The sequence below is a fragment of the Cynocephalus volans genome, chromosome 1, assembly GCF_027409185.1.
Source record: "Cynocephalus volans isolate mCynVol1 chromosome 1, mCynVol1.pri, whole genome shotgun sequence".
In the NCBI taxonomy this organism is placed as follows: Eukaryota; Metazoa; Chordata; class Mammalia; order Dermoptera; family Cynocephalidae; genus Cynocephalus; species Cynocephalus volans.
Window position 1 is genome coordinate 124,219,456 of NC_084460.1, and position 24,747 is coordinate 124,244,202.

Below are 24,747 nucleotides of genomic sequence, written 5' to 3' on the forward strand. Positions count from 1 at the left end.
ATTGACAAAGTTCTTTTTTTTTTTAAATTTTATTTTGTTGATATACATTGTGGCTGATTATTGCTCCCCATCTGACAAAGTTCTGATTAGTGAAGTTTCTGTCTTTTCCTAGTGTACAAGAGATTTTTATCACGAAGGTAAGTTGAATTTTTTTAAATGATTCTTAGATATCTACTCTTACTGTGATATATTTTCTCCTTATTTCTATTAATTTGTGAATTACATTGATGAATTTTGAAGAGCTAAACCACTGCATTCCTAGGATGAACATAGATTGTTTGTGATCCTTTGTGCCTTCTCTTTCATTCTTGATCAGAGTTGCCAAAGATGCATCAATTTTATTAGTGTTTTCAAAGAATCAACTTTTGCTTTTACTAATATACTGAATTTTTGTTTTCTATTACTTTAATTTTTGCCCTCATATTTTGAATTAGGGCTCTCCATAGAAATAGAACCAATAGGATGTATATATGTGTGTGTGCGTATAGAGATTTACTATGAGGAGTTGTCTCATGTGATTATGGAGGCTGGCAAGTCCCAAGATTTGCAGGGTGAGTTGGCAAGCTCAAGACCCAGGAGAGCCAGAGGTGTTCCAGACAGAGTCTGAAGGCCTGAGAATCAGGAGAACTGATGGTCTAATTCCAGTCTGAAGGCCAGCAGGCTCAAGAACCAGGAAGAGCTGATGTTTCAGTTGGAGTCCAAATGCAGAAAAAAGCAAATGTCTTCTTTTGAAAGCAGTCAGGGAGGTGGATTCTGTCTTCCTCAGGGAACTGTCAGCCTTTTTGTTTTATTCAGGCCTTCAGCAGATTGATGAGGCCCACCCATACTAGGTAGGACAATCTGCTTTACTTAGTCTATAGATTTAAACATTAATCTCATTCAAAAACATTCTCACAGAAACACCCAGAAAAATATTTGACCAAATATCTGGGTACCCCAAGGCCCAGTCAGTCAAGTTGACACATATAAGTAATCACCATATCTTTATTGTTATCTTTTTTCTACTTTCTTTGGGTTTAATTTACTAGTTTTCTAACTAACAGGATGGACACTAACTTACTGGGCTATTTTGTTTCGTTTTGTTTTTTTGGTGGAGGGAAGTAATTAGTAATTTTTTCTTACCCTAGTTTACTACTCTGTTAATTTAATAACTGATTTTCAACTTTTCCTCACTTTAAAAAAAATGCAATGAAAGCTATAAATTTCCCTCTAGGCTGACCGTTAGCTACATTCTACAAGTTTGACATGTCATATTTTCATTGCAATTTAGTTTAAAATATATTCCAATTTATATACCAATTTATTCCTTGATATATAAACTATTCAGAAGTATAGTGCTTAATCACTACATATTTGTGGGATTTCCTAATTATCTTCTTATTGACAATCTTGCTAAATTCTATTATGATTAGAAAATACATTGTGTTTTATTTTAATCCTCAGAAATTTGTTGACGTATGTTTTATGGTTCAGCAAATATACAACTTCAGTAAATACACTATGTGCACTTAAAAATAATGTGTAGTCTGTAAGTGTTGGGTGTAATGTACTATATATGTCAATTAGGTTAGGTTTGTTAATCATATAGATCAAATCCTCTTTATCCTCACTAATTATTTCTTTGCTTCTCTTCTCAGTGACTGGGAGAGGTGTGTTAAAATCCTCAACTATAATTGTGGATTTGAGTATATTTCATTTTAGTTCTGTCCAATTTGCCTTATGTTTTCTAGTGCTGTCAAATTACACACATACATACCAAGAAGCAATAAAAAATGAAAACACAATTCAGATATGCACAAAATTCAGCTAACATGTTACCATGCAAAGTAAGCACTGTCTGTACACTATAAAACTGTATCATTAGACATATACAAATTTATGTCTCCTGCTCAATTTACCCTATTTTTATTACAAAATGTTACTCTTGGAAAAATCCTTCTTGCTTTAAAGCATGCATTATTTGATATTAGTCTAGCTATACTAGTTTTCTTTGGTTAGAGTTTACATGCTATATACTTTTGTATCCTTTCACATTAAACTTTTCTATATCCTTAAGTTTATCTCTTGTAATAGCATGTTGTTGTTTTAACGGTCTGTAAATTATTGTCCTGTAATTAGCCTATTTCATTTGTTTACATTTAAAATATACCTGCTGGCATATTTTAGAATAAATCTACCTATCTGCTTCACATTTATCTCATCTGTTTAATGTGTCCTTCTCCCTTTCTGTTTTTTTCTTTAGGGCGTGTGTGGGAAAGAGATAGTTGGTAATTTTTTCTTTTCCCAGTTTCCTAATCTATTAACTTATCCATTATACGTATATTTATTATTGTTTTAGTGTTATCTACCAGAGTAGAAATTTTTTCCTGACTTATTAAACTACAATGTAAATTAGTACTTGTGCTACTTTCTGGAAATTATAAGGACTGTATTAGTCATGGTTCTCAAGAGAAACAAAATGATAGTATACAGATATATACAAGAGGGGATTTATTATGAAAATTGGCTCACCTAATTATGGTGGTTGAGAAGTTCCACAATATGTCACCTGCAAGCTGCAGAATCAGGAAAGCTGAGGTTGTAAGTCATTCACGTATGGAGGTCTGAGAACCTGTGGGGGCATTGGTGTAAGTCTCAGAGTCTGAAGGCTTGAGAATCTTGAGCTCTGATTTTCAAAAGCAGAAGAGATTGGATGTCCCAGCTCCAGAAGAAGGAGCAAATTCACTTTCGTCCTTTTTGTTTTATCCAGGTCCTAAATGCATTGGATGATGTCCATCCACATGGATAAGGGCAGATGTTCTTCACTCAGTCTACTAATTCAAGTGTTAATCGCTTCCAGAAACACTCTCACAGACACACTAAGACATGTTTTAACAGCTATCTGGGTATTCCTTAACTAGTCAATTTGACACATAAAATTAACCATGACAAGGACCTTGGAAATTAAATTCAATGGAACTTATTTCAACTTTTGACCTATTTTTTCCTTGTATTTTAATTCTCACTACAGTATCTTTATAAGATTTTCCCTTAGTTTAACCCATGTTTATGGTTATTTATTCCTTCCATCATCTCTGTTCTTATACAATGGATCAATTTCATTGTTCTTATAGAAGTCTTTTAGTTTTTTCCTTGGTGCAGATTTACTGTTAATGAATTGTTGCAAATTTTGTTTGCTGAATATACTTTAATTTGATGACATGTTTTTAAGAATTTTTTTATAGAATTCTATGCAGGCAGTTGCTTTTTCCTCCAGCACCTGGACAGTATCACTCTACTGCCATTTTCCATTTTTATGTTGATATGTCTGCTGTTAGTCTTATTGCTTTTTCTATGCTCTGACTGCTTTTAAAATTTTTTTCTCTTTGCTTTTGATGATTTGTCTAGATAAACTTTTTATTAAGCCTGCTTTGAGTTTGTAGTACATTTTGATTTATAATATCTGTCATCAGATTTGGAAAAGTATCATCTGCTAGTTTTTCAAGCACTGCTACTGTCACATTTTCTTTCTCCTCTCCTTCTGGTACTACAGTTACACACATATTTCTCCTTTTTTTTTTCATCTTTTGTCCCAAATATTCAAACTTTAGTTTGAATATTTTCTGCTAATGTACATTCCAGTCACTAATTCACTCCTCATATGTTTATCATCCATTATTCTCTTTTATATTTACCACTTCTTTGCTCAAATCCTCCATCATTTAGAGTTTATTAAATATTTCAATTGCAGTTAAAATAATTGTGTTTTATACATGCTATTTGAATCCCCTATTTGTCTATCTCCATTTTCTGTCTGTTCTATTAGCATCTGGTCAATTCTGATTTTTGTGTCCACTATGTTATTTTTACTTTGAGTATAGAGGCTATGTATGGGAAAATGTAGAGATGATTAAAGGCTCAGGATGATTTTTTAGATACCAGCAAGGATTAACCTCTTTTTTTTTTTTTTTTTGGTCAGGCAGTTAAACTAAAGCATATCAACTTAACCTCCCCCCCCCACCCCAAAAAATGAGACAAGGTTAACAACAACCTTAATCACTTAGAGGGCTGGTATATTTTCAGTTCAATCTTACTTGAAAGAGCATATCCCTTTAGCCTCACACTGAAAGCTTGCAGTAATTATCATTGTCCCTTATTTTTGGCTGGCCCTGAACTCTGTTTTTATTCCACTATTCTCCTGCCCCATGAAACTGCAAAAAGACTCTGCTGAGTCTGTCAGCCAATGACTTTTCATTTAGCTCCTCAGTCTCTTAGCCACTGTTTTCGAACAGGCAAATGCCTTAAGGAGAACGTCGTGTCAAATGCTTGGTGACTCTCTAGTGCCTTCATAAAGATTTTCAAAAATATCTTGCCTAGATTTTTCTAGTTCTCCCAGTGGGAGGATTGATCTGAAATGAGGTAGTTTGCCATTATCAAAACTGGAAATACCATGAGTGTTAAATTTTCTTCAAAGATTTTTTTAGCATCTGTGAAGATTATCATAATTTTTTCCCTTAGATCTATTAGCAATGTAAATCATACTGAAAATTTTCTGATACTATCTATCCTTTCATCCTTGGAATAAACGTCATACCATGTCAACAGCATTTGTCATAATGTATTGTTTTTTAATGTGCTGTTGGGTTCTGTCTCCTAATATTTTAAGACTTTTCCATTGATATTTTATTGTAGTAAGAACACTTAACATGAGATCTGCCTTTTTAATAAATTTATAAGTGTACAATACATTATTGTTGACTGTAGGTACAAGGTCATACAGAAGATTTCTAGAGTTTATTCATCTTGCTTGACTGAAACTTTAAGTTTGTTGTAAACTTTAAGATTAGTATCTTTCCATTTCTTCTTCTCACAGCCCCTGTCAATCACCATTCCACATTGTGATCCTATTAATTTGACAATTTTAGATAACTCATAAAGTGGAATTTTGCAGTACCCATATTTCTGTGATAGGCTTATTTCACTTAGCATAATGTCCTCAGGTTCATTTATATTGTCACATTTTGCAGAATTTCCTTCTTGTATAAGGCATATTCCATGGTATGTATATACAACGTTTTCTTTATCTATTTATCTGTCAGTGACCATTTAGGCTGTTTCCACATCTTTGCTATTGTGAATAGTGTTACAATCAACATAAGAGTGCATATCTCTTTGAGATCATGATTTCAATTTTTTAAATAAATACTGAGAAGCGGGATTGCTGAATCATATGGTAGCCCTATTTTTAATTTTTTGAGGTATCTCCATACTGTTTTCTATAGCAGCTGAACCATTTTGCATTAAACAGTGTACAAGGGTTCCAATTTCTCCACATTCTTTCCAACAGGTACCTTTTTAAAATAATGATATATGTGAGTTGATATCTCATTGTGGTTTTGATTTGCATTTCTCAAAAGATTAGTGACATTGAGCATACTTATGTGTGTGTGTGTGTGTGTGTGTGTGTGTGTGTGTGTGTGTGTGTGTGTACACTCCTATTGACTACTTGTATACCTTCTTTGGAGAAATATCTATTCAAGTCCTAAGCCCATTTTTTAATCAGGTTGTTCGAGTTTTGTTTTTGTTTTTGCTTTTACTATTGAGGTGTAGGATTTTGGAGATTAACTCTTTTATCAGATATATAGTTTGCAAAAATTTTATCCTATTCTGTACCTTGTATTTTCACTCTGTTGATTTTTCCTTTTGTTGTGCAGAAGCTTTTTAGTTTGATGTAGTACTCCTTGTATATTTTTGTCTTTGTTGCCTATACTTTTGATGTCATATCCATAGAGTCGCTGCCAAGACCAATGTCATGAAGCTTTCCCCCTATGTTTTCCCTATATGTTTTACAGTTTAAAGGTTTTATGTTTAAGTCTTTAATCCATTTTGAGTTGGTTTCTGAGTATGATGTAAGATAAGGGTTGACTTACATTCTTTCACATGTGGATATCCAGCTTTCCCAAGACCATTTGTTGGACAGACTATTTTTACTCCCTTGTGTATTCTTGGCACCCATCTCAAAGAATAGTTGACCGTTTATGTGTAGATTTATTTCTGGGCTTTCTATTCTGTTCCATTGATGTATATGTCTGATTTTATGCCAGCACCATACTGTTTTTATGATTGTACACTTGTAACATATTTTTAAATCAGAAAGTGTAATTTTCAAATGTTGAATCATTCTTGCAACCCAGAAATAAATCACACTTGGTTGTGATGCATGATCCTCTTAAGGTGCTGTTGGATTCTGTTTGTTTGTATTTTGTTGAAAATTCTTACATCTATATTCATCACAAATATTCACCTGTAGTTTTCTTTTATTGTAGTATCTTTGTCTGGCTTTGATGTCAGGGTAGTGCTGACCTCATTAAGTAAATATGATAGTGCTCCCTCTTCTTCAATTTTTTGGGAAGAGTTTGAGAACAATTGATGCTAATTCTTCTGTAAATGTTTGGTAGAATTCACTAGAGAAGCCATCTGGTCCTGGGCTTTTCTTTGTTAGAAGGTATTTGATTACTGATTCAGTCTTCATACTAGCAGCTAGAGGTCTGTTCAGACTTTCTATTTCTTCATAATTTGTTTTAGTGGGCTGTATAGTTCCAGGAATGTATACATTTCTTCTAGGTTATCCATTTGTTGGTATATAATTATTCACAGTGGTCTCTTATGATCCTTTTTATTTCTGTGGCATCAGTTGCAAATCTCCTTTTTTATTTATGATTTTATATGAATTTTCTCTTTTTTGCTTAGTCTACAAAGGATTTGTTAATTTTGTCAATCTTTTTAAAAACCTACTCTAAGTTTTGTTGATTTTTTTCTATTGTCTATTTCATTTGTTTCTTTAATTTTTATGTCCTTCTTTCTTCTATATTTGGGCCTAGTTTGCTCTTCATTTTCTAGTTCCTTAAGGTGAAGTCAAGTTGGAGATCTTTCTTAATTTTTAATATAGGCATTTACTGCTAGAACTCTCTTAGTATTGCTTTTGCTGAATTCTGTAAGTTTTGGTATGCTGTGTTTTTGTTTTTCTCAAGGTATTTTATAATTTCCTTTTTGATTTCATATTGAATCAGTGGTTGTTCAAGAGTGTGTTTTTAATTTTCATGTATTTATAAATTTTTGAGTAGCTTTCTGCTACTGATTACCAATTTTATTCCATTGTAGTCAGAAAGGATAGTTGGTATGATTTCAGTCTTCTCAAATGTTTTAAGACTTGGTTTGTAGCCTAATATATTATCTATCCTGGAGAATGCTCTGTGTGTGCTTGAGAAGAATGTGTGTTCTAATACCATTGAGTGGAAAGTTCTGTATATATCTGTGAAGTCCATTTGGTGTAAAGTGTTATTCTAGCCCTCTGTTTCCTTATGATCTTTTGTCTGGATAATCTGTCTAGTATTGAAAGAGAGGTATTGAAGTTTCCTACTGTTATTGTATGGCTGTCTCTTTTCAGTTGTGTCAATGTTTGCTTTATATATTTAGGTGCTCTGATGTTGGCTACATATTAATTGTTGTTATCTTCCTGGTGGATAGACCCTTTTATCATTATATAGTGTCCTTTTTTTGTCTCTTGTGACTATTTTTAAGTCTATGTTGTCTGAAATGGTTATAGCAGCTACCCCTCTTCTGATTACCAATTGCATTACATGTATGCCTGAGAATCAAGAAAGGCAATAGTGTAATTCTCAGCCCAAGGTTAAGCTCTAAGAACCAAGGACACTGGTATAAATCTTGGAATACCAAGACTGAAGATCCTGGTGTCCTGATATCCAGAGGTAGGAGGAGAAGATGTGTCTCAATGCCCAGAGAGAGAGAAAGAGAAAATAATTTTTCTCTGTTTTGTTCTATCCAGGCTCCCAGCGGACTGGATGTTGCCCACCAATGCTGAAGGTGGATCTTCCCCATTTAATCCACTCAAACTCAAACACCAATATCCCCTAAAACACCTTCATAGACACACCCCAAAAGAATGCCCTACCAGTTCTCTAGGTAACCCTTAATCTAGTCAAGTTGACACTTAAAATTAAACACCACACATAGAACATCTTTTTCCATTCCTTCACTTTCAGCCTTGTGTGTCCTCACATTTAAAGTAATTTTCTTGTAGACAGCATATAGCTGGGTCTTTATTTTTTTATCTATTTGGCCACCTCATGTTTCTGGATTGGGGAGTTTAATCCATTTACATTTAAAATAATTATTTATAGGCAAGGATTCACTATTGCCATTTTGTTGTTTTCTATTTGTCTTATAATTCTTTTGTCTTTTTCTCTCTTGCTGTTTGCCTTTGTGTATTTTTATTTATTTTTACTTTTTGTATTGATATGCTTTGATTCCTTTTCCCTTTTTGTTTTGTGTAACTTCTCAGGAATTCTTCATGTATGTGGTTATCTTGGAACTTACATAAATATAACACTCTATGTTAAGCTGATAACTTAGGTTTAATAGCATACAAAAACTCTACACTTTAACTTCTCTCTTTCCAACACACTCATTACAATATTGTTGTCACAATTTTCATTTATTTATATTGTGCGTTTTTAAACATTTGCTTTTTATAGTTACTTTTAATACTTAAATTTTATACTGAAATTAAGTGATTTACCTATAACCATTACAGTACAGTGTTCTGGATTTGTCTATATGTTTACCCTTACCAACAAGTTTCATACATCCTTCTGCTATTGTGTTGCCATTTTGTTTCAATTTGAAGAACACTTATCATCTTCTGTAAGGCAGATTTAGTAGTGGTAAACTTCCTCAGCTGTTGTTTGTCTGTGAAAATCTTTATTTCTTTCATTTTTGATGGAAAGTTTTGCTAGGTATATAATTCTTGGTTGACAGCTTTTTCCTTTCAGCACTTTAAATATATCTATATCATCCCATTCCTCTCTGGCCTGAAATGTTTCTGCTGAAAAATCTGCAGATAATCTTATGGATGTCCCCTTTATGTGACAAGTCACTTTTCTCTTGCTGCTGTCAAAATTCTCTTTAACCTTTAACAATTTGGTTATTCATTCTTTTTTCCTTTTGCACTTCTGACTGAATTATTTCTAGGTCCCCTCTTTGAGTTCACTGATTTTCTCTTCTACTTAATATAGTCTGCTGTTCGACCTTCTAATAAATTTTTTTCAGTTCAGTTATTGTGTTCTTCAGCTCTGTGATTTCTATTTGGTATTTTAAAATATTTTCTCCTTGTTAAAATTCTCATTTTGTTCATGCATTATTTTCTTGACCTCAGTGAGCATTTTTATGAGAATTATTTTAAATTTGCTGCCAGACAAGTTGTATAAATCCATCTTATTAGGGATTTCTGGAGATTTATATTGTTCATTTGCTTGGAAAATATTTGCCCGATTTCTTCATTTTTCTTGACTCTCTGTATTGGTATCTGTACATTAGACAAAACAGGCACCTCTTCCAGTCTTCCTGGAATGGCCTCATACAGTAGTTCACCACCAATCAGCCTGTTCAGGGATTTTTGAGGGCCTCTGCCTACTCTTTCTTCCCCATGGAGAAGTGGGTAGCCATAGTTTTGTCTGCTCACTCTGTGCTGAGCCAGGTGAGGTAGGTATGGCATCTACCAATCCAAGCCACCATGTCAGTTCTCCCTAGGCAGCTGGATTATAACAAACCCACCAGAGCTACAAGACTAGTAAAACAGATGCTAACTCTTTAGGCATCCCTTGAGGAGGTGGCACACTGAATGCCCAGATCAACTCTTTCCATCCTGAGGAGGAAGCAGAAAGCTAAGATTTTTCACATGCTCTCTCTATGCTGAGTAGGGGGGGAGCATCAAGAATATCTATCAGTACAAGTCATTTTCTCCATTCTCCCCCAGGAAACTATAATGTGTCAGACCTGTCAAAGCTCCAATATTGGCAAAACAAAAGCCTTTGCTCTGAGGAGCCTCTATGGAAAAATTGGGGTGCTGGTCATATAAACAAAGCCCTTCCCTTCCCTGTGTAAAGCTGGGAACTGGGGGATCTCTTTCCAATCATATGGCACTAGGGATAGGGTCTCTTGTGAGAGGGTGCCCTTAACCTCTTCACTGGCTTTAATGAGTCTGGTTTCATGTTCTCCTTGGTTACAGAACCCTTTCAATTAGTTTCTGATTTCTCACAAAGGGAATTTGTACATGAATTATAACTGAATTGGTATGATTGTAGAGGGAAGGAAGGCCCAGGCTTCCTACTCTGTCATATTGTGGATGTCATCCTTTTCCACTGATATTAATAAATCCAGTAAATCCATAGAATTTTTTTGTGCAACCTTTTTTTTAGTTCTTCAGTTTATAACTGACATAATTGTACACATTCACGAGGTGTGGTGTGATGTTTTAATGCATGAATACATTGTATAATGTTCAAATAGGTAATTAGCATATCCATCGCTTTAAATATTGATCATTCTTGGGGGTGCTACATTTAAAATTCTTTTTTCTAACTTTCTTGAAGTATACATGACATTGTTATCAGCTTTAGTCACCCTACTGTGTAACAGATCACCAAAACATGTTCTTCCTGTCTAACTGTAACTTTGTACCTGTTGACCAACCTCTCCTGGTTGCCCTCTCTTCCCTACCCTTCCCTGACTCTGGTAACCACTACTCTCTACTTCCATGAGATCAACATTTTTAGATTCCATATGAGTGAGATCATGCAGTGTTTGTCCTTCTGTGCCTGGCTTGTTTCACTTAACGTAATGTCCTCCAGTTTCATCCATGTTGCCTCAAATGACAGATTTCATTCTTTTTATGGCTGAATAACATTTCATTTATATTTATACCACATTTTATTTATCCATTCATCCATAGATGGGCACTTAATTTGATTCCATATCTCGGCTATTACAAACAGTACTGCAATAAAAAGGGGAGTGCAGATCATTCCTTGGCATACTGATCTCATTTCCTTTGGATATATACCCAGTAATGGGATTGCAGGATCATACAGTAATAATATTTTAAATTTTTTTATGAACCTTATACTGTTTGTCATAATGGCTGTACTAATTTACATTCTTACCAACAGTGCATAAGAGTTCCCTTTCTCCACATCATCTCCAACATTTGCTATTTTTTTGTCTTTTTGATAATAACTATTCTAACCGAGGTAAGATGATATCTCATGGTGGTTTTGATTTCCCTGATGTCTAGCGATGTTGAACATCTTTTCATATATCTGTCGGCCATTTGTATGTCTTCTTTGGAGAAGTGTCTATTCACCTCATTTGCCCATTTTTTGATTGAATCATTTGTCATTTGTTTGTATTTTGGATATTAACCTCTGTCAGATGCATAGTTTGCAAATACTTGCTCCATTCTGTAGGTTATCTCTTCATTCTATTACTGTGCAGAAGCTTTTTAGTTCAATGTAATCCCATTTGTCCATTTTTGCTATTGTTGCCTACGATTTTGAGGTCTTGTTTTAAAAAGCCTTGCACAGTCCAATTTCATGAAGTATTTTCCCTATTTTTTTCTTCTAGTAGTTTCATAGTTTGGGGTCTTACATTTAAGTCTTTAATTCATTTAGAATTGTTTTTTGTACCCTATACTAGCCAGCTGCCAAAAAAAAAAAAAAAATGTTTTTTCTGAATGGCAAAAGATAGGAGTCTAGTTTCATTCTTCTGAATATGGATGTCCAGTTTTCCAAGCACCATTTATTGGGGAACTACCCTTTCACCAATGTGTGTTCTTGGTACCTTTGTCAAAATCACTTGGCTGTAAATGTATAAATTTATTTCTGGATTCTCTATTCTGTCCCTTTGTTCTATGGATCTGTTGTTATGCTAGTACCATGCTGTTTTGTTTACTATTAGCTTTGTAGTCTATTTTGAAGTCAGATAGCTAATGCCTCCAGCTTTGTTCTTTTTGCTCAAGATCACTTTGGCTATCTAGGGTCTTTTGCATTACATGTGAATTTTAAGATTTTTTTTTTTCTATTTCTCTGAAGAATGTCACTGGTATTTTGACAGGAATTGTACTGAATCTGTAGATCACTTTGTGTCATATGAACATTTTCAATAGAACAATATCAATTCTTCTAATTCATGAATATGGAATATCTTTCCATTTATTTGTGTCCTGTTCAATTTCATTCATCAATGTTTAATAGTTTTCATTATAGAGATCTTTCACCTCCTTGGTTAAGTTTATTACAAGGTATTTTTTCTTTTGTAGCTATTATAATGACAATCGCTTTCTTGGTTTCTTTTTTGGATAGTTTACTATTGGCATATAGAAATGCTACTCAGTTTTGTATGTTGATTTTATACTCTGCAACTTTACTAAATTCATTTATTAGTTTTAACAGTTTGTGTGTGTGTGTGTAGTCTTTAGGGATTTTTTTTTAGGGTTTTCCACACACAGTTGGCCCTCGAAAAATGTGGGTATTTAGTGGCACCTACCCTCCAGGTAGCCAAAAATCCACGTATAACAGTCAGCCTGCAGAATTCATATATATGAAAAGTCAGTCCTCTGTCTATTCAGGATTGGCCCTTCATATATGTGGGTTCTGCTCCAGTGAATACTGTATTTTCAACCCATGGTTAATTGAAAAAAATTCAAACGTAAGTTGTTCAAGGCTTTGCTGTATATGATCATTTTGTCTGCAAACAGCAAAAATTTGACTTCCTCCTTTCCAATATGGATGCCCTTTATTTCTTTCTCTTACCTAATTGCTACAGCTAGAACTTCTAGCACTGTGTTGAATAAAAGTGGTGAAAGTAGGCATCCTTATCATGTCCCAGATCTTAAAGAAAAAGCTTTCAACTTTTCAGTATGAGTTAGCTGTGGGTTTGTCATATATGGCCTTTATTGTATTGAAGTATGTTCCTTCTATACCAAATTTGTTGAGAGTTAACATAAAGGATGTTGAATTTTATTGAAGGCTTTTTTTTAGCATCTATTGAAATGATCATATTATTTTTGTACTTCGTTCTGTTAATATGATGTACTATGCTTATTGATTTGCATATGTTGAGCCATCCTTGCATTCGTGGGATGAATCTCAGTTGATCATGATAAGTGATCTTTTTAATATGTTGTTGAATTCAGTTTGGTAGTATCTTGTTGAGAATTTTTGAATCTATGTTTATCAGAGATATTGGCCTGTAGTTTTCTGTTATTGTTGTGTCTTTGTGCAGTTTTGGTATTAGGGTAACACTGGCATTGTAAAATGAGTTTGAAAGTATTCCCTCCTCTTCAACTTCTTTAGATAGTTTGAGTAGAATTGATATTAGCTCTTCTTTAAATGTTTGGTAGAATTCAGTAGTAAAGCCATCAAGTCCTGGGTTTTTCTTTGTTGGGAGACTTTTTATTACTGCTTCAGTCTCCTTACTCATCTTTTATCTGCTCATACTTTCTATTTCTTCATGATTCAAACTTGGTAAGTTGTATGTGTTCAGTAATTAATTCATTTCTTCTAGATTTTTCAAGTTGTTGGTTTACGGTTGTTCATATTAGTGTCTTAGTATCCTTTGTATTTCTGTAGTGCCAGTTGTAATATCTCCTTTTCATCTCTGATTTTATTTGAATTTTCTCTCTTTTTCATTTGGTCTAGTTAGTTTGTTGATTTTGCTTATCTCTTCAAAAAAACAGTTCTTTGTTTTGTTGGTCTTTGGTGTTGTTTTTTAAGTCTGTATTTTATTTAATTATGCTCTGATCTTTACCATTTCTTTCTTTATACTTATTTCAGGTTTACATTGTTTTTCTGGCTTGATGAGGTGTAGCATTAGGTTGTTTATTTGAGATCTTCCTCCTCTTTTAATGTAGGCATTTATTACTATAAACTTTCCTCTGAGAACTGCTGTATCCCATAGGTTTTGGTATGTAGCATTTCCATTTTCATTTATCTCAAGGAATTTTTTAATTTCCTTTTTAATTTCTTTATTGAAACATGTTGTTTAATTTCCAAGTATTTGGACAGTTTCCAAAGTTCCTCCTCTTTTTCTAGTTTTATTCCATTATGGTGAAGAAAGATACTTGATATAATTTCAAATAAAAAAAAAGTTGTTAAGACTCATTTGCTGTCTAACATATGATCTGTCCTGGAGAATGTGTCAAGTGCTGTAGAGAAGAATATGTATTCTACAGCTGTTGGGTAGAATGTTTCCTAAGTGTCTGTTAGGCCCATTTGGTCTAGACTGCAGTATAACTCCTATGTTTCTTTGTTGATTTTCTGTCTGGACGATCTGTCCATTGTTGAAAGTGGTGTTGAAGTTCCCTGTTATTATTCTATTTTAGTCAGTCTCTCCCTTCACCAACCATTAATATTTGCTGTATATATTTAGGTGCTCCAGTGTTGGGTGCATATATATTTCCAATTCTTGCAACCTCCTGCTGCATTCACCCTTTTATCATTATGCAATGGTGTTCTTTGTCTTTTTTTTTTTAATCTTTTTTTACTGAAAGTCTATTTTACCTGATATAAGTATAGCTACTTTTGCTCTTTTTGGTTTCCATTTGCATGGAATATCTTTTTTAATCTCTTCACTTTCAGTCCACATGTGTCTTTATATGTGAAGTTAATTTCTTATAGGCAGCATATAGGTGACTTTTTTTTTTTTTTTTTTTTTTAAATCCAGATAGCTACTCTATGTCTTTTAATTGGAGAATTCAGTCCATCTACATTCAGGTTATAATTAATAGGTAAGAACTTACTACTGCCATTTTGTTACTTGTTTTCTGGGTGTTTTGTAACTCCTTTCTGTCTTGCTTTGTGGTTAAGCAATTTTCTCTGCTATTATGTTTTAATTCCTTGCCTTTTATTTTTACTGTATCTGTTATATGTTTTTGCTTTGTGTTTATCATGAGGCTTACAAAAAACATCTCATAGTTATAAAAGTTATTTTAAACTAATGACAACTTAACTTTGACCACAAAGAAAAAAACTAAAGAACTCTGCATTTTAATTGGTAAAGAATTCTACACTTTAACTGGTAAAAGGCCACCAAAATTGATTACATTGTATAATGATAAATATACTAATTATCCTGATTTGAACAACACACATTGCACACTGGTATTGATGTTCAATGCTATACCCCACAGATATGTACAATCAACTATGTCCAAGTCTAAAAAAAAGAAAAGAAAACCCAGAAAAACAAACTAAAGAACTCTATACTTTAACTTTGTCCCCCTGCAGAACTTTGACTTTTTGATGTCTCAATTTACATCTTTTTATATTCCTTATCTCTTAATACATTGTTATAACTATTATTTTTAACAGTTTTCTCTCTGTCTTCACACTAAAGATATGAGTAGTTTACACTCTGCAATTATAGTATTAAAATATTTTGAATTTGACTGCATACTTGCTTTTACCAGTGAGTTTTATACCTTTAGATGCCTTCTTGTTACAGATCTGAGTTCTTTTCTTTCAGATTAAAGAACTCCCTTTAGCATTTCTTGTAAGACAGGCCTGATAGTGATTTCCCTCAGATTTTGTTTGTCTGGGAAGGTCTTTCTCTCTCCTTCATGTGTGAAGGATAGCTTTGTTGGGTGCATTATTCTTAACTGGCATTTTTTTTTCCCTTCTGCACTTAGAATATGTCATCATACTCCCTCTTGGCCTATAACATTTCCACTGAGAAGTCTGTTGCCAGGCATATCTGAGCTCCTTTATATGTTATTTGCTCCTTTTCTCTTGCTGCTTTTAGGAGATGCAAAGGATTCTCCCTCTCTTTGTTCTTCACCTTTGAGAGTTTGATTGTTATATGCTCTGAGTAGTCTTAATTGGGTTGAATCTGCTTGGTGACCTTTGACTTTCCTGCACCTGGATATTTCTCTCTTACTCTAGGTTTAAAAAGTTTTTTGTTATTATTTATTTGAATAAGCTTGCTACCCCTTTCTAATTCTCTACTCCTTCTTGAAGGCTAATGGCTCTTACATTTTTTCTTTTGATGCTATTTCATCGATCTTGTAAGCATTCTTTGTTCCTTTTCATTATTTTTTCTCCTCTGACTGTGTATCTTGAAATAACTTGTCTTCAGTCTCACTGATTTTTTTCCTGCTTCATCAGTTCTGCTGTTGAGACCCTCTAATGCATTTTTCAGTTCATCTATTTTTTTTTCAGCTCCAGGATTTCTGTTGATTTTGTATTATTATTTTAAGCTCTTTGTAAAATTTCTGATAAATGTCTGAAGTGATTCTCTGTGTTTTCCTGAAGTTCGTTGAGCTTCCTCAAAACAGCTGTTTTGGATTCTCTGAGAGGTCACATATCTTTGTCTCTCCAGGGTTGGTCATTGGCTACTTATTTAATACATCTGGTGAGGCCATATTTCCTTGAATGTTCTTAGTGCTTGTGAATGGACATCAATGTCTGGGCATTGAAGAATTAGATATTTATTCCAGTCTTCCAGTCTGGCCTTGTTTTGTACCTGTCCTTCTTCAGAGGGCCTTCCAGGAATGTAAAGTGTTTTGACTATTAAGTTCTATAAGCCTGTGGTCACTGCAGCCATTTCAGCACTAGATGGCGTCCTAAGACCAGCTTTGCTGTGAGTCTCTTGCAGACTCTGAGGTCTTTAGTTAGCCTTGATGGACTTGGGGAAGATTGGAGAGACTTCCCTGGCTTCCTAGGCTAAGTCCGTCACTTACTTCCTTCTCCTTCCCCCAAGCAGAAGGAGTCTCTGTCTAGGCTGTGCTACCTGGGGCTGAGGGAGGAATGATGAAAGCAATCTTGCATCCACAGCAGTTGGCACCACACTGGGTCACACCCAAAGCCCATGACCTCCCAGACCAGTGCAGCACCAGGGCTCACCAAAGGTCTGTGGCCATTACTGGAGACTGATGCTTATATTTATTTCAGGGACTGATGCCACCTTAGTCAGCTTGTGGTGAAGCTGTCTGGGATTAAGTCCCATTAGGACAGCACATTCCTTTCTGGCACAAGTAGATCTAGAAGCTCCTGCCTGGAATCACATGCCTTGGGGTTCTGCCCCAGTGCTGTGTTTTACTGTGGCAGGGAAGGTACTGAATTACAAGGCAAAGTCTCCCACATGCTTCCCTTCTCTCCATGCCCACCAAGCAGACAGATTCTGTCTCCGCACTCTGCTGCCTGGGTTGGAGGAGGCTTTTAAATCTATCTGCTAGATATCATCTCACCTCAGTTAGACTGGCTATTATAAAAAAGACAGAGAATAACAAATGCTGGCAAGGATGTGGAGAGAAGGGAACATTCCCACACTGTTGGTGGGACTGTAAATTAGTACAACCACTATGGAAAACAGTATGGAGGTTTCTCAAACAAGTACAGATAGATCTTCCATATGATCCAGCAATCTCACTTCTGGGTACATACACAAAGGAATGGAAATCATCATGTCAAAGGGATACTGCACTCCCATGTTCATTATAGCTCTGTTCACAATAGCCAAGATATTGAACCAACCTAAATGTCCATTGATGGACAATTGGATAAGGAAAATGGGGTATGTATACACCATGGAATACTACTCAGCCATAAAAAAGAATGAAATTCTCCCATTTGCAACAACATGGATAAGCTTGGAGAAACTTCTGTTGAGTGAAATAAGCAAAGCACAGAGGAATAAATACTGTATTTACTCACTCACAAGTTGGAGCTAAGAGAGAAAGAAGGAAGGAAAGAAAGACCACAGTGGCACGTTGGACTTGTAAAGGGGGAGAACATACCTGTGGATTCAAATTGGAGTGGGGAAAGGGGGATGGGGAGGGAGGTCAGGGATAATGGGGGGAATAATTGGGTGAGGGACATGGGGTATAATCACAATTTGTAGTAATGGGCATGCTGCCAGTATGGATCTGACCATCATATCTTAGGCACAAGTGCTTTGTACCCCATGAATATTCATAACCAATTAAAAAAAAATCTACCTGCTAGAGTTGTGTAAAATAATTTAAACTGAATTTTAAAAAAAATTCTTTAGTTTTAGTATGCTTCCCCCTTGCTTTGCGCATTATTTAGTTTAACTTTGTTTTCTCCCTATTTTTCTTGATTAGGTTAGAGAGTAGTTTGCATATTTTGTTTATGTTATACTCAGAGAACAAGCATGTTGATTCATTTATAATATAGCTTACAATCTGGAGAATTAACTCAAGTTCTGCTTTTATTTTTATGTCTCTTTCGCCTCCTTTTGCTTTATTTTCTATTTCTTCTTTCCAGATTTTTGTGTTTCACATTAGATTTGTGTATTTTAATTTATAATTGTTATTGATATAAATATTAAAGGCTACAAATTATTTTATGACAATTATTATAATTATATTCCATAGATTTTTATATGTACTATTTCATTATTATTATTGTTTATATATTCTTCAATTTTGATTTGTATTTTCTATTTGACCTAATGGTTGCTTAATAGAGTTTTTAAATTTTCAAGCAGAATGGAATTTTTGTATTTGGATTTTTAATGATTGTGTCATTCTCCATACAAAATGCACAATCAGGTGTACTGCTTATAGTTCTGCCAATTGTGAGGATTTTTCTTTACTAGTGTCATTCAGAGTCACCCCTAAGTGGAAATGTAATAGAGCAGTAGTTTGGTCCAGTTAGTGCCAACCAATCACCTAATCTGTGAAGCAGGACTGAGTTCCTTCCTCCTCTATCAGTTGGTTTTAGGTATTCCCCTCTCATCTCATGAGATCTTATCTGTGGGTTGAGAGAAAGGCATTGTTGAAACAGATGGAAGTCTGAGCTCCCTGTACATCTGATTTACTCAAGCCTTTTGAACAGTTCAAAGCCAATCTCCTGAATATGCAATTTCTCCCACCCACTCTTACATCCCATGGTTCAGTCTCTACGAGGGCCCAGCATCACGACAGGGCTTGCTTTGAAAATGGAGACTAGCTGTTGTGACTCTCCTATTGGGCTTTCCAATAGAACATTCTTATCTGTTAGATACATTAAGTTCAATCAGATCAGTGGTAGGGTACCTTACAAAGCAACTTTGACTTGGTGAACAGTCCTCTTTTTCCCTAGTTCCCACTCAAAACTGGCAGACTTTTGGTTGGCTTAACAAATTATTTGAAGCAGAAATTTCAAGGGCATTATATACTATTATCCAAATCCAACAAGGCCCACCAAATAATGTGACAATTTCTTAGTAAGGAGAAGTACAATAGCTTATGCTTTAACTTAGAAGAGTTGTCCCTGCATGCCCCAGACTATAAGACCCTCAAAATCATCACATATGAGACAGGCCCCTGGACTTTTGTTGAATTTTCTTCCTGCCCTCTGACACATGAGTCTTATGAGTCATGTAGATACTTGCCACTTCTTCTCACCAGATCCAATTAGTATCATATAATCAATAAAGGGAACTGGTATGTTTTCTAAAGAATGTCCAGAAAATCAAGGTTCCTGAGGATTATATTATGATAGAGAGCAGGAAAAATAACACAGTCCTGGGGAAAGACTGTGAAGTTATACTACTATTCCTTCTTGTAAAATCAATTTTGATACTCTCTGCTGATGAATATTGAGAAAAAAATATCTCACAATATCAAGAAGTATATATTAAGTATCAAAGGCTGTATTGATCTGCACCCATAAAAGTATCAACAACAAGGTGGCTATGATTGGTGATATCACTAACTTAATATTACAGTGGTTTACTATTATGAACCTTGATCCATCTTGATTTTTGCAAAACCTAGACAATGGAATTCAACAAGGATGTCTTATCGTGCTAATCTCTGAAACTTCTTCAAAGACGCAGCATTGCTTCTGATTACAAGTTTGGCAGAGAGAGACTATTTCAGGAGTTTCCCTTTTTCCTTACCTACTATGATGCCTCTAATTACAATGTCAGGAAATCAATATGAAGATTGTTCCAGGTACGTAGCATATTTATCCAAATTATATACTTAGTGAAAATAACTGGGTGTGTCTATATACCCACTGGGTCTACTGTGAAATTAGACTTGGGCCAAAATTCCATTTATCACCTGGTTGGTTAGTTTCGTATGCCTTGCCTTTAACTAGAGGACCACAATTGCTTTTCAGATCTCCTGGTATCAATGTCTGATCTGACCCTATAACTAACAGTACTGAAAAAGTAAACAATCACTCTTGCAAGAGACCACAGATGCTCCTATATAATTACTTTACGTACTTATGGGGGCATTTCAAGATCTTTCTTTAGGGGCAAGTGACTTCTCTTCTAATCAATGGATTCTGGATCTCTGAAATGACTTAACTCTAGAAACCTCATGAGATACTATGATTTTCCATTTGGATTGTGAATGTCAACAGCTAAACTGCTTTTGATTTTTTTCTGATTATGCAAATCAGGCAACATCTCGGTCAGCTGCCCACCTAATTTTGCTCCTAGAAACATCATGATATATTAGCTATTACCACAGATTCCTGCATTGCCACTCCAGCCTCACTGCTTGTTATGGGAATTATGTCCATTTTTGCCAAATAGTTAAATATTGCCACCTAGCTTTTACCAATCCATGATATTTAATCCTCATAGATATTATGGAGCCTGGCTCTCTGTCATCATCTCCTACAACCTCTATCATGTTTCTCAAATATGCTCATAGTTACCTTTCCAGAGCATTCTTCATTAGGTTAAGTGAAGACAATGTGCTTAAGGAGCTTCCTGAGGAATACAGTCAGGAGGCAAGTTGCCAGGACAAACAGTATATTTATCTTAACACTTTCATCTCCCTGAGTCTTCTGACACCTTCTTCAACATTATACTAAAAGGCTCTGGCATCTTTATTTATCATATGCCTTTGTTCAGTCCAGGCTTCAAAGAGCTATCCCAGCAAATTACTAGGACCAGATCTAAGTATCCTTGCCAAAGCATTAAAATCTCAAATCATTGGTGATTGCTCCCGTGTAAATGAACTCTTCCTCTTTGCAGCCCCCAAGTTCAAACCCTTAAAAACCATTTCCGCATACATTCCCCTAATGGCTGAGAGTATTAGTCATGTCCTCATTTCCTTTGGAGGGTATTCTATTTCTTTTGTGTATAGTCTATTACTCCCTGAAGGAAGACTTATGCTTCTAGGTTAGGCTGTTCTAAAGGAAATTTAAGAGAGCTATTAGACAACATTAAGCACACAAACATCCAAATCATAGATGTTCCAGAAGGGGAAGAGAAAGGAAAAGGCATTGAAAACCTGTTCAATGAAATAATAGTGGAAAACTTCCCAGGTATTGGGAGAGATAAAAACTTTCAAATCCAAGAGGCTCAAAGATCCCCAGATCCAATCCAGAAAGGTCCTCTATGAGACACATTATAACCAAACTGTCAAAAGTCAAATACAAGGAGAGAGTACTAAAAACAGCAAGAGAAAAGCATCAAATCACCTATAAGGAAGTCTCAACAAGACTAACAGTAGATTTCTCAGCAGAAACACAAGAGGTCAGAAGAGAATGGGATGATATATATTCAAAGCTCTAAAAGAAAAAAAAAAGAAACAAAACTGCCAGCCCAAAATACTATATACCCAGCAAGACTCTCCTTCAGAAATGAAGGAGAAATAGTGTCTTTCCCGGAGAAACAAAAACTACGGGAGTTCACCACCATACAACAGCCGTACAAGAAATCCTCAAGGGAGACCTGCATCTGGAATCCTCAAAATGACAATCAGCACAATAAAAATACAAGAAAGAACAAAACTCACTGGTAGAGCAAATGAGAAAGAAACTGCATCTTATCATCTCAAAAAACCAATGAACACCAACAACAAAAAATAAAAGGGAAAGAAAGAAACAAAAGATATTTAAAACAAGCAAATGAAAAAATAAGATGCCAAGAATAAGATAATACCTCTTAATAATAACCCTAAATGTAAATGGACTATATCTCTCACTCAAAGCCATAGACTTGCTGAATGAATTAAAAAACTAGACCTAACTATATGCTGTCTACAAGAAACTCACCTCACCTGTGAAGACTCATACAGACTAACTATGAAGAAATGGAAAAAGTTATGCCACACAAATGAAAACCAAAAACGAGCAGGAGTAGCTCTTCTTGCATCAGATAAAATAGACTTTAAATCAAAAACCATAAAAAGAGACAAAGAAGGTCCTTATATAATGATAAAGGGGTCTATCCAGCAAGAAGACATAACAATTGTAAGTATACATGCAGCCAACATCAGAGCACTTAGATATATAAAGCAAACACTATTTGACCTAAAGAGAGAGACAGACCCCAATACAATAATAGTTGGGGACCTCAACACTCCCTTCTCAACATTGTACAGATCATCTAGTCAACAAATCAACAGCGAAACATAGGACTTAAACTACACATTAGACCAATTGGATTTGGCAGATATCTACAGAATATTCCATCCAACAACTACAGAATATACTTTCTTCTTTCTCATCAGCATGTGGAACATTCTCAAGGATAGACCACATGTTAGATCACAAATCAACTCTCAACAAATTTTTAAAAATTGAAATAATTTCCAGTATCTTTTCAGGCAACAAGATTAAAACTACAAATCAATAACATGCTGAAATCATGAAGGCATTTCCTTTGGTTGGGAACAAAATAAAAGTTCCCACTAAAGCTATTTATATTTAATACTGTACTGGGGTCCTAGCCAACGAAACAAAAAGATGTATATATAACTATAAATATTGGAAAGGAAAAAACAAAATTTGTCTTCATTTGCTATGCTTTCATACATAAAATATACCAGAGAATCCAAGGACAGCTATTAAAACAGTTTCAATTAAAATTCAGTCTCTATCCTTTAAAAATAAACAAAGAATCAAATCTACACTAAATAATTTTTTAATGTTTTCTATAGTACTTAGCAAAAATTATATACTTGAGGAGACATTTATTTATGATATTGACACTTTAGATCTTTTCATATTAGCTACTTTGTTTCCTCATCATCAGAGGCAAATTATGAAATAATGAAGATAAATAAGAATTATTTCTATGATCTGATAACATTTTCCATATTATCTTCATATTTGTAAATCAAGATTGGCTTATTTATTTTATTTAATATTGGTCATTTATCTCTACCAAAATTCAATAACAGAGGCAAATGATTAATAATATTGATAATCATTAAATTCAAGTATAGAATATCTGAAAGTTAAAGTTGTTCTATATGTTACCTCCTCAAAATTCCTAAATTAAATATCAACTTTACCTCCACGGGAAACTAAAAACTTAGTATGGGACCATTATTAGTATGAATAATTCATTCGCTCATTCATTCATTTGTTCATTCATTCATTCATCCAACAAACTTTAATTTTTGATAACACTGATTGCTATGAACTGTGCTAGATGTTAAGCATAAAATAACAGTAAGAAATACCTTTTTTTTTAAGAATGAAGAAAACAAAAGGAAGAATAATGCTATTAAAATACTCACTTTCCCTTCATCTCTTGGGCTATCACTTAAATGTACAACTGGACCTGGATGAGTCTTGGTGGATCTGTTAAATCAATTCAAAGCAGTAATTAAAAACTAAACATTAAAATACTTCTCTGTTAGAGACTAGAACAAAGAAATTAAGACTATACTGGAATAAACTCCCAATATTCTGGGGTTAAGCTCAGATTCATGTAAGGTTTTGGTTTTCTTTACTAACTACTTTTCTTTCTCCTACTAACTCTATTAAAGTAAATGCAATTTTTAAAAAATCAGGTTTAAGAATAAAGATCCATCCAACAAAGGGATTTTTTGTTATTTGATATCTTCATTGCCAGATATGGGCCTCTGAAAATTTTAAATTTAATTTTTATTTATACTGACAAAAGAATACTACATTCACAAGGCTGCTACTATAAACTTCTTTCAACCAAATTTCAAAGTACATACCTCATTTAAGATTTCCATTGACATGAAATCTCCTCTGATTTTGCCCCTAAAGAAAAGTACACTGGCACCTTTGATTTAAAAAGAAACTCACACTAGTGATAACCATCTTACAGAAAACTGGCAAACTGGGGAAACCTAGTTCATTGGTTATGTCTCATTTTCCTGTTATCCAGCATAATCAATAACAGATAATTATGATTAATTATCTAACAGCGTATTGTTAAAGGTACCTGTACTCTGTCAATCTGACCTTAAATTTATTCTACTCTTATATCTAGCATTTATTAAAATAATTCCTAGTTTAACTTATGTCATTGTTGAATCTGATTATGTCATGGTTAAATATGATATGACCTGATATGAACAGAGATTTATTATTACTCAGTTTTCCAACAGACTTTCTTGATCTAATTTTGCCAGATTGCTCTTATTATGATTATATTGACATAGTTTTAGATTATTTCTTAAGCACACATGAGAACCATCAAAGATTCTGCACCAAACAATAAAGAACATTTAAATCTTAGAAACTATCTGGAATCAGAGAAAAGCAATGACTTAAATAATTCTGGGTTCCCCTGATACTGGCTCCTCAGAGTGACCCAGAGGAATAAGTACAGATATATTAGAAATTGATGAATTTTGCTGGCGAATTCATCCTAAATTTTCTCATCTAAAAATGGAAATAGTAACACTGACCCTACTGAATAATAATGATGAGGATTACAAACAATACACATATAGCACCTAATATAATAGCAAAACAGAGTATGTATTAAATAAAAAATATGCATTATGATTGTTGTGATAATTGGAAATCACAGCTACTATTTGCATTCTAGAATATATGCAGGAAGGAAAAAAAACGAAACAGGGCTTTGTAAAAAGCTTACAGAGCTTTTTGCAATTCTTTTCACATTAATATGTAACATATCATTTATACATAAATACAATGTTCCATAAAG

General features: G+C 34.3%; 1 protein-coding gene across 2 annotated transcripts in view; it reads right to left on the reverse strand.

The window, feature by feature from the left end:
- Positions 1–24,747, reverse strand: part of STXBP5L (syntaxin binding protein 5L) — a 354,645-nt gene that overhangs the window by 223,605 nt on the left and 106,293 nt on the right. For both annotated transcript variants that reach the window (XM_063092515.1, XM_063092508.1), the window contains exon 6: positions 23,333–23,396. In XM_063092515.1, coding sequence (XP_062948585.1) covers positions 23,333–23,396 — 64 coding nt within the window. The remainder of the gene's footprint in view (positions 1–23,332; positions 23,397–24,747) is intronic.